The sequence below is a fragment of the Equus przewalskii genome, chromosome 2 (genome assembly GCF_037783145.1).
Source record: "Equus przewalskii isolate Varuska chromosome 2, EquPr2, whole genome shotgun sequence".
Classification (NCBI taxonomy): Eukaryota; Metazoa; Chordata; class Mammalia; order Perissodactyla; family Equidae; genus Equus; species Equus przewalskii.
In genome coordinates this window covers 6,409,640-6,422,835 of record NC_091832.1, presented here as the reverse complement: position 1 = coordinate 6,422,835, position 13,196 = coordinate 6,409,640, and the positions used below count along the sequence as shown (strand labels likewise).

Below are 13,196 nucleotides of genomic sequence, written 5' to 3'. Positions count from 1 at the left end.
AGCCTTATGGTTTCAGGTCTTACCTTTAGGTCTTTGATCCATTTTGAGTTTATTTTTGTGAATGGTGAAAAAGAAGATTCGTTCTTTTACATATGGCTTTCCAGTTTTCCCAGCACCATTTGTCGAAAAGACTTTCTTTTCTCCGTTGTAACTTCTCCTTTTCATTTCTGATTTTATTTGAACCTTCTCCCTTTTTTTCTTAGTGAGTCTAGCTAAAGATTTGTCAATTCTAGGGGCCAGCCTGGTAGCGCAGTGGTCAAGTTCACACGTTCTGCTTCTCGGTGGCCCAGGGTTCACCAGTTCCTATTCTGGGTACAGACATGGCACCACTTGACAAAAGACATGCTGTGGTAGGGTCCCACGTATAAAGTAGACGAAGATGGGCACAGATGTTAGCTCAGGGCCAGTCTTCCTCAGTAAAAAGAGAAGGATTGGCAGTAGTTAGCTCAGGGCTAATCTTCCTCAAAAAAAAAAAAAGATTTTGTCAATTCTGTTTATCTTTTCAAAGAACCAGCTCTTAGTTACAGTGATCTTCTCTGTTGTCTTTTTAGTCTCTATTTCATTTATTTTCACTCTGATTTTTATTATTTCCTTCCTTCTGCTGCCTTTGGGCTTCATTTGTTCCTTTTTTCTAGTTCCTCTAGGTGTAATGTTAGATTGCTTGAGATTTTTCTTGTTTTTTGAGATAGGCCTGTATTGCTCTAAATTTTCTTGTTATTACTGCTTTTGCTGCATCTCATAGATTTTGGTATGTCATATTTCCATTTTCATTTGTTTTCAGGTAATGTTTGATTTCTCCTTTGATTTCTTTGGTAACCCAGTAATTGTTAAGTAGCACGTTGTTTAGACTCCACATAGTTGTGATTTTTCCAGCTTTCTTCTTGTAGTTGATTTCTAGTTTCATACTATTGTGGTTGGAAAAGATGCTTGATATGATTTCACTTTTCTTAAATTTATTGAAACTTGTTTTGTGTCTCATCATATGGTCTATCTTTGAGAATGTTCCATGTGCACTTTAGAAGAAATTATTCTGCTTTTGGATGGAATATTCTATATATATCTGTTAATTCCATCTGGCCTACCATTTCATTTAAGGCTAATGTTGACTTTCTTTCTGAACGATCTATCCATTGACATAAATAGATGTTAAAGTCCCATACTTTTATTGTATTGCTGTCAATTTCTCCCTTTAGGTCTGTTAATAATTGCTGTATATATTTTAGTGCTCCTATGTTAGGTCCATATATATTAATAAATGTTATGTCTTGATAGATTGTCTCCTTTATTCTTATATATAACTTTTATCTTTGTCTCTTTGTACTGTTTTTTGGCTTTAAGTCTATTTTGTCTGATGAGTATGGTTACACCTGCTCTCTTTTGGCTGCCATTTTCTTGGGGTATCATCTTCTACCCCTTGACTTTGATCTTGTGTTTATCTTTAGAGCTGACATGAATCTCCTGGAGGCAGCATATAGTTGGGTCTTGTTTTATAATCCATCCGGTCACTTTGTGTCTCTTGATTGGTGAATTCAGTCCATTTACATTAGGGTGATTGTTGATATATGAGGACCTCCTCCTGCCATTTTATCTTTTTTGTTTGTTGGTTGTTCTGTATCTCCATTGTTTTTTTTTCCTTGTGTTTCTGTCTGCCATTTCAGTTTAGTTGTTGTCTATGATGTTTTTCTTAGTTTCCTTTTTTTTATGTTTTGTTTCTGCTCTAGATATTTGTTTTGTGATTACCACGAGGTTTATATAAAACGTCTCAGATAAAATAGTCCTTTTTCTGCTCATAGCATCTCATCTCCATTTGCTTATACAGGTTCCATCCTTTTTCCCTTCCCTTTTTACGTTTTTGTTGTCACAATTTATCCCTTTTTGTGTTTTGACTTCAATACCATGTTGAAGTAGCTGTAGTTATTTTTAATGCTTTTCCCCCCCTTTAACCTTTATGCTATAATTGTTTAACAACCTGTTCTGATATAGAATTGCAATTTTTCTGATTCTGTCTATTTATCACCTTACTCAAAATTTTGTGTACTTTTCCCTTTTTGTTTCTGGTAGGAGAGCTCTTTTCAGGATTTCTTGTAAGGCAGATCTAGTTGTGTTGAACTCCCTCAGCTTTTGTTTGCATATGAAAGCCTTTATTTCTCCTTTATAACTTGAAAGATAACTTTGCTGGATAGAGTATTCTTTGCTGGCAGTTGTTTTCTTTCAGTATTTTGAGTATGTCATTCCAGTCTGTCCTGGCCTGTAGAGTTTCTGCTAAGAAATCTGCTGATAGCCCAGTGGAAGTTCCATTTTAGGTTACTGTCTTTGTTTCCCTGGCTGCCTTTAAAATTCTTTTGATATCATTGACATTTTACAGTTTTTATATAATGTGTCTTGGAGAAGGTCTTTGGTGGTGTGATAATTAGATGTTCTGTTGCTTTTGTGGACTTGTATATCCATTTCAATTCCCAGGTTTGGGAAGTTCTCCACTATCTCTCTTTAAATAAGTTCTTTTTTCCCTTGTCCGTCTCTTTTCTTCTTCTGGGATACCCATTATCCATATGTTGCCCTTTCCAGTGGTGTAGGATAGTTCCCTTAGAGTTTCTTCATTTTTCAAAAGTCTTAGTTCTCTCTCCTCTTCTACCTGAATGATTTCTAGGTTTCTGTATTTGAGTTTGCTGATTCTCTCTTCTAAATGGTCTGCTCTATTTCTGGTGCTTTCTAAGGCATTCTTCATCTCATTTATTGAGTTATCCCACTCCGAATTTTTGTTTATTTGGTAGAGTTTTAATCTCTTTAGTGAAGTATTCTTTCTATTCATTAATTTTATTCCTAAGCTCATTGTGCTGCCTTTATGAGTTTTCTTGTAACTTGGTGAGTTTTTTCATGACATCTATTTTGAATTCTCTATCAGTTAAATCCCAGCCTTCCATGACTTTTAAGTTTGGTTTCTGGAGAATTGTCATTTTCTTTTTGTGATACTATATTACCGTGGTTTGTTTGTGGTGCTTGCTGGTTGTTCCTCTGCCACCGCATTTGACATAGCAAACACCTTTCTTATTTAGGTAAACCTTTGTTTACTTCAATTCTAAAAGTTCAATAGATTGGTAATTTGAGGCCTTCTTTTCTTTTTCAGTACATAAGTCTATAGCACAAGGTTCTGGCTCTTCTTACCTGAACTGCCTCTGGCTGTATTTGAGAGTGCACTTTCCACCCTCCCCCACCTCTGCAAGAGATGTCACCAGTGCCCTTATCTGTGCTTGTGCCTCCAGGGTTGCCAGTGCCTTGCTGCAGTTATTAGCATCGCCACTGGGGACACTGGAATGGTGGGTGCCTCTGCCACGGTGGGGGGAGGGGAAGAATTGGTATGAAGCTGGAGTCACTTGTATCTCTACTGTGTCCAGGTTTTTTGGGTTTCTGGGTGCCACCATAGCTGGAGGGACCAGAGTTGCAACCTCCACTGCTGCTGCCGCCCAGTTACCTGTGGCTGTTGGTGTCACTGTGACAGGGAGGCCACAGTTGCGTGTACCACCTCTGCTGCTGCAGAGTTGCCTGGGGCTGCGAGCTCAGCTGCCATGGCAGGGGAAGGAGGATCGTGGGCATGGTTTGTACTGTTTCCCCAGTTCCCCCATCCTCTATGTTCCAGTCCGCCCACCTTCAGATGTGTAAATGTGTGGATCTCTGCAGTGTCCTGTTGTGTTGGGCAAAGGAACCAGTGTTGTGTTGCTGATGTTTTACTAGTTGTGGATCGAAGGGGAGAGAAAAAGGGAGCATCTCATGCTGTATGGTGCTGTTGTCACCCCTGGGTTCTTTCGGCATATACTGAAAAGTGGAATTGCTGACTCATATGGTAATTTTGTTAGTTCTTTGAGGAACTGCCATACTGTGTTTTCCAAAGCACCTATGTAATTTTACATTACCAACAACAGTACACAAGCATTCTAAATTTTCACATCCTCATCAACACTTATCATTTTCTGTTTTTTTTAAATATTAGCCATCCTAATGGCCGTGAGGTGATATCTCATTGAAGTTTTGATTTGCAATTTCCATACTAATCAGTGACATAGAGCGTGTTTTCATGAGCTTATTAGCCATTCATATGTCATCTTTGTAGAAATATTTATTCAAGTACTTTGCCTACTTTTGAATCGAATTATTTGTTGTTGAGTTATAGAAGTTCTCTGTATATTCTGGATATTAATCTTATCAGATATGTGATATACTTGTTTTTTCCATTCTATGGGTTCCTTTTTTTCATCTGTTGGTAACTGTCTTTTGATGCAGAAATTTAAAAAATTTTTCTTAAGTCTGAATTGTCTATTTTTTTTGTGGCATGTGTCTGTGGTGTCATATCCAATAAGTCATTGCCAAATCCAATGTTGTGAAGTTTTTGTACTATGTTTTCTTGTAAGAGTTTTATAGTTTTAGGTCTTTGATCCATTTTATGTTAATTTTTGTATATGGTATTAAGTACAGGTCCACAACTTCATTCTTATTGCATGTGGATATCCACTTTTCTCAGCATGATTTTTTGAAAAGACTGTCTTTTCCCCCACTGAATGATCTTGGCACTCTTGCCAAAAATCATTTGATCATATATGCAAGGGATATTTTTTGGCTTCCTGTTCTATTTCATTGGTCTATATGTCTTTCTTTATGCTAGTACCACACTGTTTTGATTCCTGTAGCTTTGCAGTAAGTTTTGAAATCAGGAAGTGTGAGTCTTCCAGTGTTGTTCTTTTTCAAGATTGTTTTGTGTATTTGGCATCCCTTGGGATTTTGTAAGAATTTAGGATGGGTTTTTCTATCTCTCTCTTTTTTTTTTTCCACTTTTCATTGGGATTATGATAGTTTACAACCTTGTGAAATTTCAGTTGTACATTATTGTTTGTCCGTCATGTTATAGGTGCACCACTTCACCCTTTGTGCCAACCCCCCTTTCCCTTGGTAACCACTTATTTGTTCTCTCTGTCTACCTGTTTAACTTCAACGTATGAGTGGAGTCATACAGAGATTGTCTTTCTCTATCTAGCTTATTTCACTTAACATAATACCCTCAAGATCCATCCATGTTGTAAATGGGACGATTTTACCCTTTTTTATGGCTGAGTAGTGTTCTATCATGTATATATATACCACATCTTCTTTATCCAATCATCAGTTGATGGGCACTTAGGTTGCTTCCACGTCTTGGCTATTGTAAATAATGCTGCAATGAACATTGGGGTACATGGGACTTTTGGAATTGCTGATTTCAAGCTCTTTGGTTAGGTACCCAGTAGTGGGATGGCTGGGTCATATGGTATTTCTATTTGTAATTTTTTGAGAAGTCTCCATACTGTTTTCCACAGTGGCTGCACCAGTTTGCATTCCCACCAGCAGTGTATGAGGGATCCTTTCTCTCCACAACCTCTCCAACATTTGTCACTTTTTGTTTTGGTTATTTTTGGCATTCTAATGGGTGTAAGATGATATCTTAGTGTACATTGATTTGCATTTCCCTGATGATCAGTGATGATGAACATCTTTTCATGTGCTTATTGGCCATCCATATATCTTCTTTGGAGAAATGTCTGTTCATGTCTCCTGCCCATTTTTTGATCAGCCTGTTTGATTTTTTTTGTTGTTGAGTTGTGTGAGTTCTTTAAATAGTATGGAGATTAACCCTTTCTCGGATATATGATTTGCAAATATTTTTTCCCAATTAGTGGGGGTTTTTTTGGTTTCAATCCTGTTTTCCCTTGCCTTGAAGAAGCTCTTTAGTCTGATGAAGTCCCATTTGTTTATTCTTCCTGTTGTTTCCCTTGTCTGAGAAATAAAGATCTTTTAAAAATTTTTCGTTCTTCTCCCTAAAGCCCGCCAGTACACAGTTGTATATTTTAATTGTGGGTTCTTCCAGTTGTGGCATGTGGGATGCCACCTCAGCGTGGCCTGATGAGCAGCACTAGGTCCGCTCCAAGGATCTGAACTGCCGAAACCCTGGGCCACCGAAGCAGAGCTCGCAAACTTAACCACTTGGCCACAGGGCCAGCCTCTGGGTTTTTCTATTCCTGCAAAAAACATCACTGGGTGTTTGGTAGAGATTGCATTAAATAATATAGATCAATTTGAGTAGTTTTGGCATCTTAAGTCTTTTAATACATGACCATGTGTTTCTGTTTATTTATGTCTCCTTTCATTTCTTTCAGCAGTGTTTTATAGTTTTCACTGTACAAGTCTTTAACCCCCTTGGTTAATTCCTAAGTACTTTATTATTGTAAATGAAATTGTTTCATAATTTCCTTTTCAGGTTGTTCATTGTCACTGTGTAGAAGTTCAACTTATTTTTATATTCTGCAACTTGGCTGAATTCATTTATTTCTTCTAACAGGTTTTTGTGTGTGTGGAATCTCTAGAGTTTTTTCTTTTTTTTAAGATTTTATTTTTCTTTTTTCTCCCCAAAGTCCCCTGGTCCATAGTTGTATATTTTTAGTTGTGAGTCCTTCTAGTTGTGGCATGTGGGATGTCACCTCACCATGGCTTGCTGAGCAGTGCCATGTCCGCATCCAGGATTTGAACCAGTGAAACCCTGGGCCGCCGAAGGGGACTGCGTGAACTTAACCACTCAGCTATGGGGGCGGCCCCCCGACTTCCATTTTTGTTAAACTTTGAGAAGGCTTGGTATTAATTCCTTAACTATTTGGCAGAATTTACTAGTGAAGCCATCAAATCCAAGGCTTTTCTTTGTTGGGGGATTTTTGATTCCTGATCCAGTCTCCTTACTAGCAACGGATCTATTTAAGTTTTCTATTTCTTCATAATTTAGTCTTGTTAGGTCTTATGTTTCCAGAAATTTGTCCATTTCACCTAGGTCATCTAATGTGTTGGGGTATAATTGTTAATAATACTCTCTTAGAATTCTTTTTTTTTCTTTTCGGGGCCGGCCCGGTGGCTCAGCAGCTAAATGCACATGTTCTGCTTCGGCGGCCCGTGGTTCACTGGTTTGGATCCTGGTGCGGATGTTGCACCACTTGGCAAGCCATGCTGTGGCAGGCATCTCACATGTAAAATAGAGGAAGATGGGCACAGATGCTAGCTCAAGGCCAGTCTTCCTCAGCAAAAAGAGGAGGATTGGCAGATGTTAGCTCAGGGCTAGTCTTCCAGAAAAAAAAAAAGTGTTCCTTTTTTGTCTTTCTGTAGAATTGGTATAATGTCCCCAGTTTCATTTCAGGTTTTAATATTTTGAGTCCTCTTTTTATTTTTCTTTATTCTATCTAGATAAAGGTTTGTTAATTTTGTTGATTTGTTCAAAGAACCAACTTTTGGTTTCGTTAATTTTCTCTATTATTTTTCTGTTTCATCAATCTCTGTTCTAATCATTATTTCCTTCTTTCTGCTAGCTTTGGGTTTAGTTTGTTCAGTTTTTCTTCTTTAAGTAGTAAAGATAAGTGTTGATTTGAGATCTTTTTTGTTGTTGTTGAGGAAGATTTGCCCTGTGCTAACATCTGTTGTCAACCTTCCTCTTTTTTTTGCTTGAGGAAGATTCGCTGTGAACTAACCACTGTGCTAATCACTCTCTTTTGTATGTGGGTTGCTGCCACAACATGGCCACCAATGAGTGGTGTAGGTCCACACCCAGTAACCGAACCTGGGTCGCTGAAATGGAGCATGCCATTTTAACCACTAGGACATGGGGCTAGCCTCTCTGAGATCTTTTCTTTTAATGTATGCTTTTATAGCTATAAATTTACCCCTTAGCACTGCTTTCACTGTATCCCTCAAGTTTTGTTAGGTTGTCTTTTTATTTTCATTCATCTGTAAATATTTTGTAGTGTCCGTTGTGACTACTTCTTTGATCCTTTGATTGAGTATGTTGTTTGACTTCCATACATTTGTGAATTCTCTAGTTTTACTTCTGCTATTTCTAACTTCATCTCATAGTGTAAAAAAAGAATACTTTGCATGATATCTGTTTTTTTAAGTCTATTGAGACTTCATTTGTGGCCTGACATATGGTCTGTCCTAGAAAATGTCCCATGGTATACTTGAAAAAATGTGTGCTGTTACTGTTGTCTATGTTTGTAGATCTCGTTGTTTTATTGTGTTATTTTAAGTCAGCTGTTTCCTTACTTGTGTCTGGTTGTTCTAGCCATTATTGAGAGTGGGTTATTCAAGTCTCCATTATTGTAGAAATGTCTGTTTCTCTCTTCAATTCTGTCAGTTTTTGCATCATATATTTTGATGGTCTGTCAATTGGTACATAAGTGTTTGTAGTTATTTTATCTTCTTACTGTACTGAACCTTTTAGTAATACATAACGCCCTACTTTGTGTCTTGTAACCTCTTTTGATTAAAGTCTATTTTGTTTGATATTAGTGTAGTTATATCTGCTCTTTTCGTTACGTTTGCATGGAATCTCTTTTCCATCCTTCCTTTTACTTTCCATATAGCTGTATCTTTGGATCTAAAGTAATTCCTGTAGGCACAATATATAGGTGATTCATGTGTTTTTATTCGTTCTTCCAGTCTTTGTCTTTAAATTGTAGAGTTTAATCCCTTTCCATTTAAAGTGATTACCAATAAGGGCAACTTCTGTCATTTTGCTCTTTGGTTTCTGTGTGCTTTGTAGCTTTTTCCCTCTCATTTCCTGCATTACTATTTTATTTTTTTGTTTAGCTGATTCTTTTGTAGTGAAATGTTTAAATTCTTTTATTTATTTTTGTGTATATTCTGTAGGTAATCTCTTTGTGGTTACCGTGGGGATTACGTCTCACATCCTGAAGTTATAACACTCCAATTTGAATTTATAGCAGTTTAACTTTGATAACAAAAAATTGTTCCTTTACATCTCTGACCCCACCCCTTTTAATTGATCGTGTCCCAAAAGTACATCATTATACATTGTCGGCCTCAAAGCATAAAGTAATAATTCTTTTTAAAGCATTTGTCCCTTACTTTATGTAGAAAACAAAATTTGGAGTTACACACCAGAGTTATAAAAACACTAGCTTTTTATAGTAATAATTTTTCTTAATGTATTACTTAAATCATGTAGAAAACAAAAAGTGGAGTTACAAACCAATTTTAAAATATCACTAGCTTTTGTAATTTCTCATGCGCTCACCTTTATTGAGACCATTGTTTCGTCATGGCTTCTTGTTGCTGTCTAGTGCTGCTTCACTTCACCCTGCAGGACTCCTTTGAGCATTTCTTGAGGGGCAGGTCTAGTGGTAGTAAATTTCCTCAGCTTTTGTTTATCTGGGAATGTCTTGATTTCTCCAGCACTTCCCCCCCCCCCCCCAAAGTTTTCTCCTTTCTTGGGGGTGGAGGGGAAGATTAGCCCTAAGCTAACATCTGCTGCCAATCCTCCTCTTTTTGCTGAGGAAGATTGGCCCTGAGCTAACATCCATGCCCATCTTCCTCTACTTTATATGTGTGACGCCTACCACAGCATGGCTTGCCAAGCAGTGGCATGTCTGCAGCCAGCATCCAAACTGGTGAAACCTGGGCTGCTGAAGCATGACGTGCACACTTAACCACTATGCCACTGGGCTGGCCCCTCTCCAGCAGTTTTGAAGGATGATTTTGCTGGATATAGGATTCTTGGTTTAAGTTTTCTTCTTTTAACACTTTGAATGTATTGGCACATATGTCTTCTGGCCTGTGAATTTCTCATGGGAAATCTGCATATAATCTTATTGAGGATCCGTTGTATGTGGTGATTTAGTTCTCTCTTGCTGCTTCCGTGATTCTGTCTTTGTCTTTGGCCTTTGAAAGTCTCTTGGTGTGAGTCTTCTGAGTTCGTCTTAATTGGAGTTCTTTGATTTCCTTGGATGTCTATATTCACATCTTTCATCAAATTTGAGAAATTCTTGGTCATTTTTTCTTCAGATATTCTCTCTGCCCCTTTCTCTCTCAGTGTGTGTGTTGGTTTTCTTAATGGTATCCCACAGGCTCCTTAGACTCTGTTCACTTCTTTTCAGTGTTTTGTTTTCCATTCCTCTACTCCATAAAATCCTTTGTCCTATCGTCATGTCCATTGATTCTTTCTTCTGCCTGTTCACATCTGCCTTTGAATCCCTGTAGTGAATTTTCTTTTTTCTTTTTTTTTTTTTTTAAGATTTTATTTTTTTCCTTTTTCTCCCCAAAGCCCCCTGGTACATAGCTGTATATTCTTCTTTGTGGGTCCTTCTAGTTGTGGCATGTGGGATGCTGTCTCAGCGTGGTTGGATGAGCAGTGCCATGTCCGCACCCAGGATTCGAACCAACGAAACACTGGGCCGCCTGCAGCAGAGTGCGCGAACTTAACCACTCGGCCACGGGGCCAGCCTCTCTAGGGAATTTTCAATTTAACTTATGCTTCTTAGCTCCAGAATTTCTTTGGATTTTTTTAGGTTTTCTGTCTTTATTTTTCTCTTTGTTCATACATTGTTTTCTTGACTTGATGTCTTCCTTTAGTTCTCTGAACATCTTTAAGACAGTTCTTTTGAAGTCTTTGTCTAGTAGATCTGCCATGAGGTCTTTTACAGGGACACTTTCTCTTGCTCCCCCCCCCCACCCCCAATAATGGGCCATACTTTGCTATTCCTTTGTATGCTTTGTGATTTTTTTGTTGAAAACTGGACATTTGAAACCAATAATTTGGCAACTCTGGAAATCATATTCTCTCCCTTCTGTAGGGTTTGCTGTTTTGGTTTTTTGATCTGTGCTGACGATGAGCCTGAGGTATGAACTTTAATGTCTTTTTGGGCCTTTTCTGAGCCTTTTTGGGGGCATGTGCAGTTGCTGTGGAATTTTCTGTGTATATGCAGTTGTTTTGCATGTCTTAGTTTTTAATGTCTGGCTCCTCAAATGGGAAAAAGAGTAAAATGAAGATGGGAGGTGAGGTGGGGAGGGACGCTGGTCCTTTAAATCCACTGGAAGTTACTTTAGCTGGAGGGAGAGGAGCTTTGAACAATTGGAGAGGTGCAACAACAGTGGCTGCCCACCTCTTTGTCTGCACCTGGCATCAGAAGCAGCAATTAGGAATGAGAATACAGATCCCCTGTATTTGTAGGAGAGAGTCTTTGTCTCCACCATGGCTCCCACAAGCTAAGTGCAAGCTGATCTAGGAGCACATGCTAGTTGCTGGGGGTTGGGAGGTGGATGGCTGCTATGTGCTAAGAGTTGAAATTGATGGAAGTGAACCACAATTTACTGTCCAAGCTTTCCCCTGGAAATTGCAAGGCTTTAGTAAACTCCAATTAATAAACTGTATTTCAACACAGTTGCATTAGACAGATTCTCCAAGTTGCTTATTGTCTAGGTTGGGAGAAAGATCTGTAATTAAATACATTAAATGCTCACTGTCTGTTGTCAAAGTTTCTCCAGTTCTCTCGTGATTGTATGAAACTTATCCTCCAGTAGATTTTTCAGGAAGGGGACTTGTATCCATATTCTCTAAGTTCTTATTATTCAATCTTTTATAACTTTGATATTTGAAGTATAGCTTGGCTGCATATAAACTCCTTTGTTTACCCTTTTCTTTCCCTGTTTCTTGAAAATGCGTCTCCACGGTTGCCTTTATTTGTATATTGCTTATTAAGTCTGATGACAATCTAATTCTCTGTGTCACTTATTTGGTTTCGTTATGTGGGGGCCCTGAAGGTTTTTTCTTTAGATTCACTCCTTGTGCTGTGATGTGTCTCAGACTTGATCTGGGGCAGTTGTCCCAGGTCTTGGGTGAAGTCTTTCAGTGTCGTGATTTAAGGCTTTTTTTATTTCCGGAAAGTTTTCCTTTGATTGTAATTTTATTTTTCCCCCAGAAACTTCAAATATATGTATGTTGGATCTCTGTCTTTTTCCATATCATCACTTGATCCAGATCCTTTTTACTTTCTTTTTTTAAGTTTCCTTCTCTTGTTTCTTTTCTTGCATTTATTCCCCTTACTAAATTATTATTCAAATCTTTCCTTCCCTGGGTACCTTATAAATTAGTTTTTATATTTGATATGATTTTTTCTTTGAGTTTAATCACCCCTTGTTTCATCTTTTTGTTGAAGGTATTTTTGCATATCCCAAAATGCTTGTTGAAAATATTTAATGTGTTTTAAAGTGCTGTATTACAATTTTCTTCTGATTTGTTGTTGGTTTATAGGAAGAATTTTTCTCAGCTGAAATGTGTAGATTTACTTTTTAAAAAAATTTCTTATAATAGGTTTATCTGGACTCAGTTTGAATCTTTTTATTTCTTGGCATTTAATTGACAGGGTTCTTGAATCAAAAGCACTCTCCTATCAATGCAGTCTTGTGAGATTTCTTTAGTGCACGGTGGATCATGTTACTAGTCAGGGCGGAGTGGAGAAGGGGTTGGTTTTTTTTTTTTTTTCATTTTTCAAGATCTTGTGTTTTCCCCCTTTATTTCCTTCTTTTCCTTCATTGGCCAGGAATGCTAAAAAGTGGTTAGATTTAGTTTTATTTACATTCCTTGTTGATTTTATTGTTTGGATCAGGAGGGTACCATTATCTTCCAGACTCCAAGTCTATATATAGACTTTGAAATTAGTACTTCCAGCAGTAGCAAGGAAGAATTATATTAATATTAAACCAATAATAAAATACTATTACTGGAAAAGATCAACTGCTTTTTCTTTCATTTTAGTTAGTTTGTGGCCCTTTCCTGTCTTTTATTGCCACATTTATCCTGCATGAGTACTTAGAAGACATATACATTTATGGTTATTCATTGTTTAAAAATTTACGTATTTTCCAATTTTAGTTGAGGTCTTATCTGTAATATAGTTGTAGGGACATGGTATTTGAATTTGCCTCCACCTCTTTCTTGGTTTGCCACTTCTCCTCTCCAGACCCATTGTAAAAATGAGGTTGAGGAGAACATTTTCCTGTTAGAATTATGATTGAATGAGAACAACTTTGTAAAGCACCTGAAACATTTACTTGAACACCTACTATTGTTTCAAACACTTAAGACCCCACCCTGTTGGTAACAACGTCTTTGTTTTTTAGGTTGCTGGAGGAGTCAGTATGAGTCAGATTTCAGAAGCACTGAGCCGATACAAGAATAGGTCATGTTTTATGCAGGAGGCCCTCTACAGGCTCTTCACGGAGACGTTTTCAATGCAGGTAACCATGCCTGCTCTTTTAAAGGTAATCACTCCTCAGAAGGGTGGGTTTTATTATTACTTTCTTACTTGGTTCAGTTAAAGTTGTTCATCAAACACACTGAA

General features: G+C 37.7%; 1 protein-coding gene across 6 annotated transcripts in view; it reads left to right on the top strand.

The window, feature by feature from the left end:
* ZYG11A (zyg-11 family member A, cell cycle regulator) overlaps positions 1-13,196 on the top strand; it is a 78,380-nt gene that overhangs the window by 40,741 nt on the left and 24,443 nt on the right. For all 6 annotated transcript variants that reach the window (XM_070609601.1, XM_070609600.1, XM_070609602.1 and 3 more), the window contains one exon: positions 12,976-13,116. In XM_070609601.1, the coding sequence (XP_070465702.1) occupies positions 12,976-13,116 (141 nt within the window). The remainder of the gene's footprint in view (positions 1-12,975; positions 13,117-13,196) is intronic.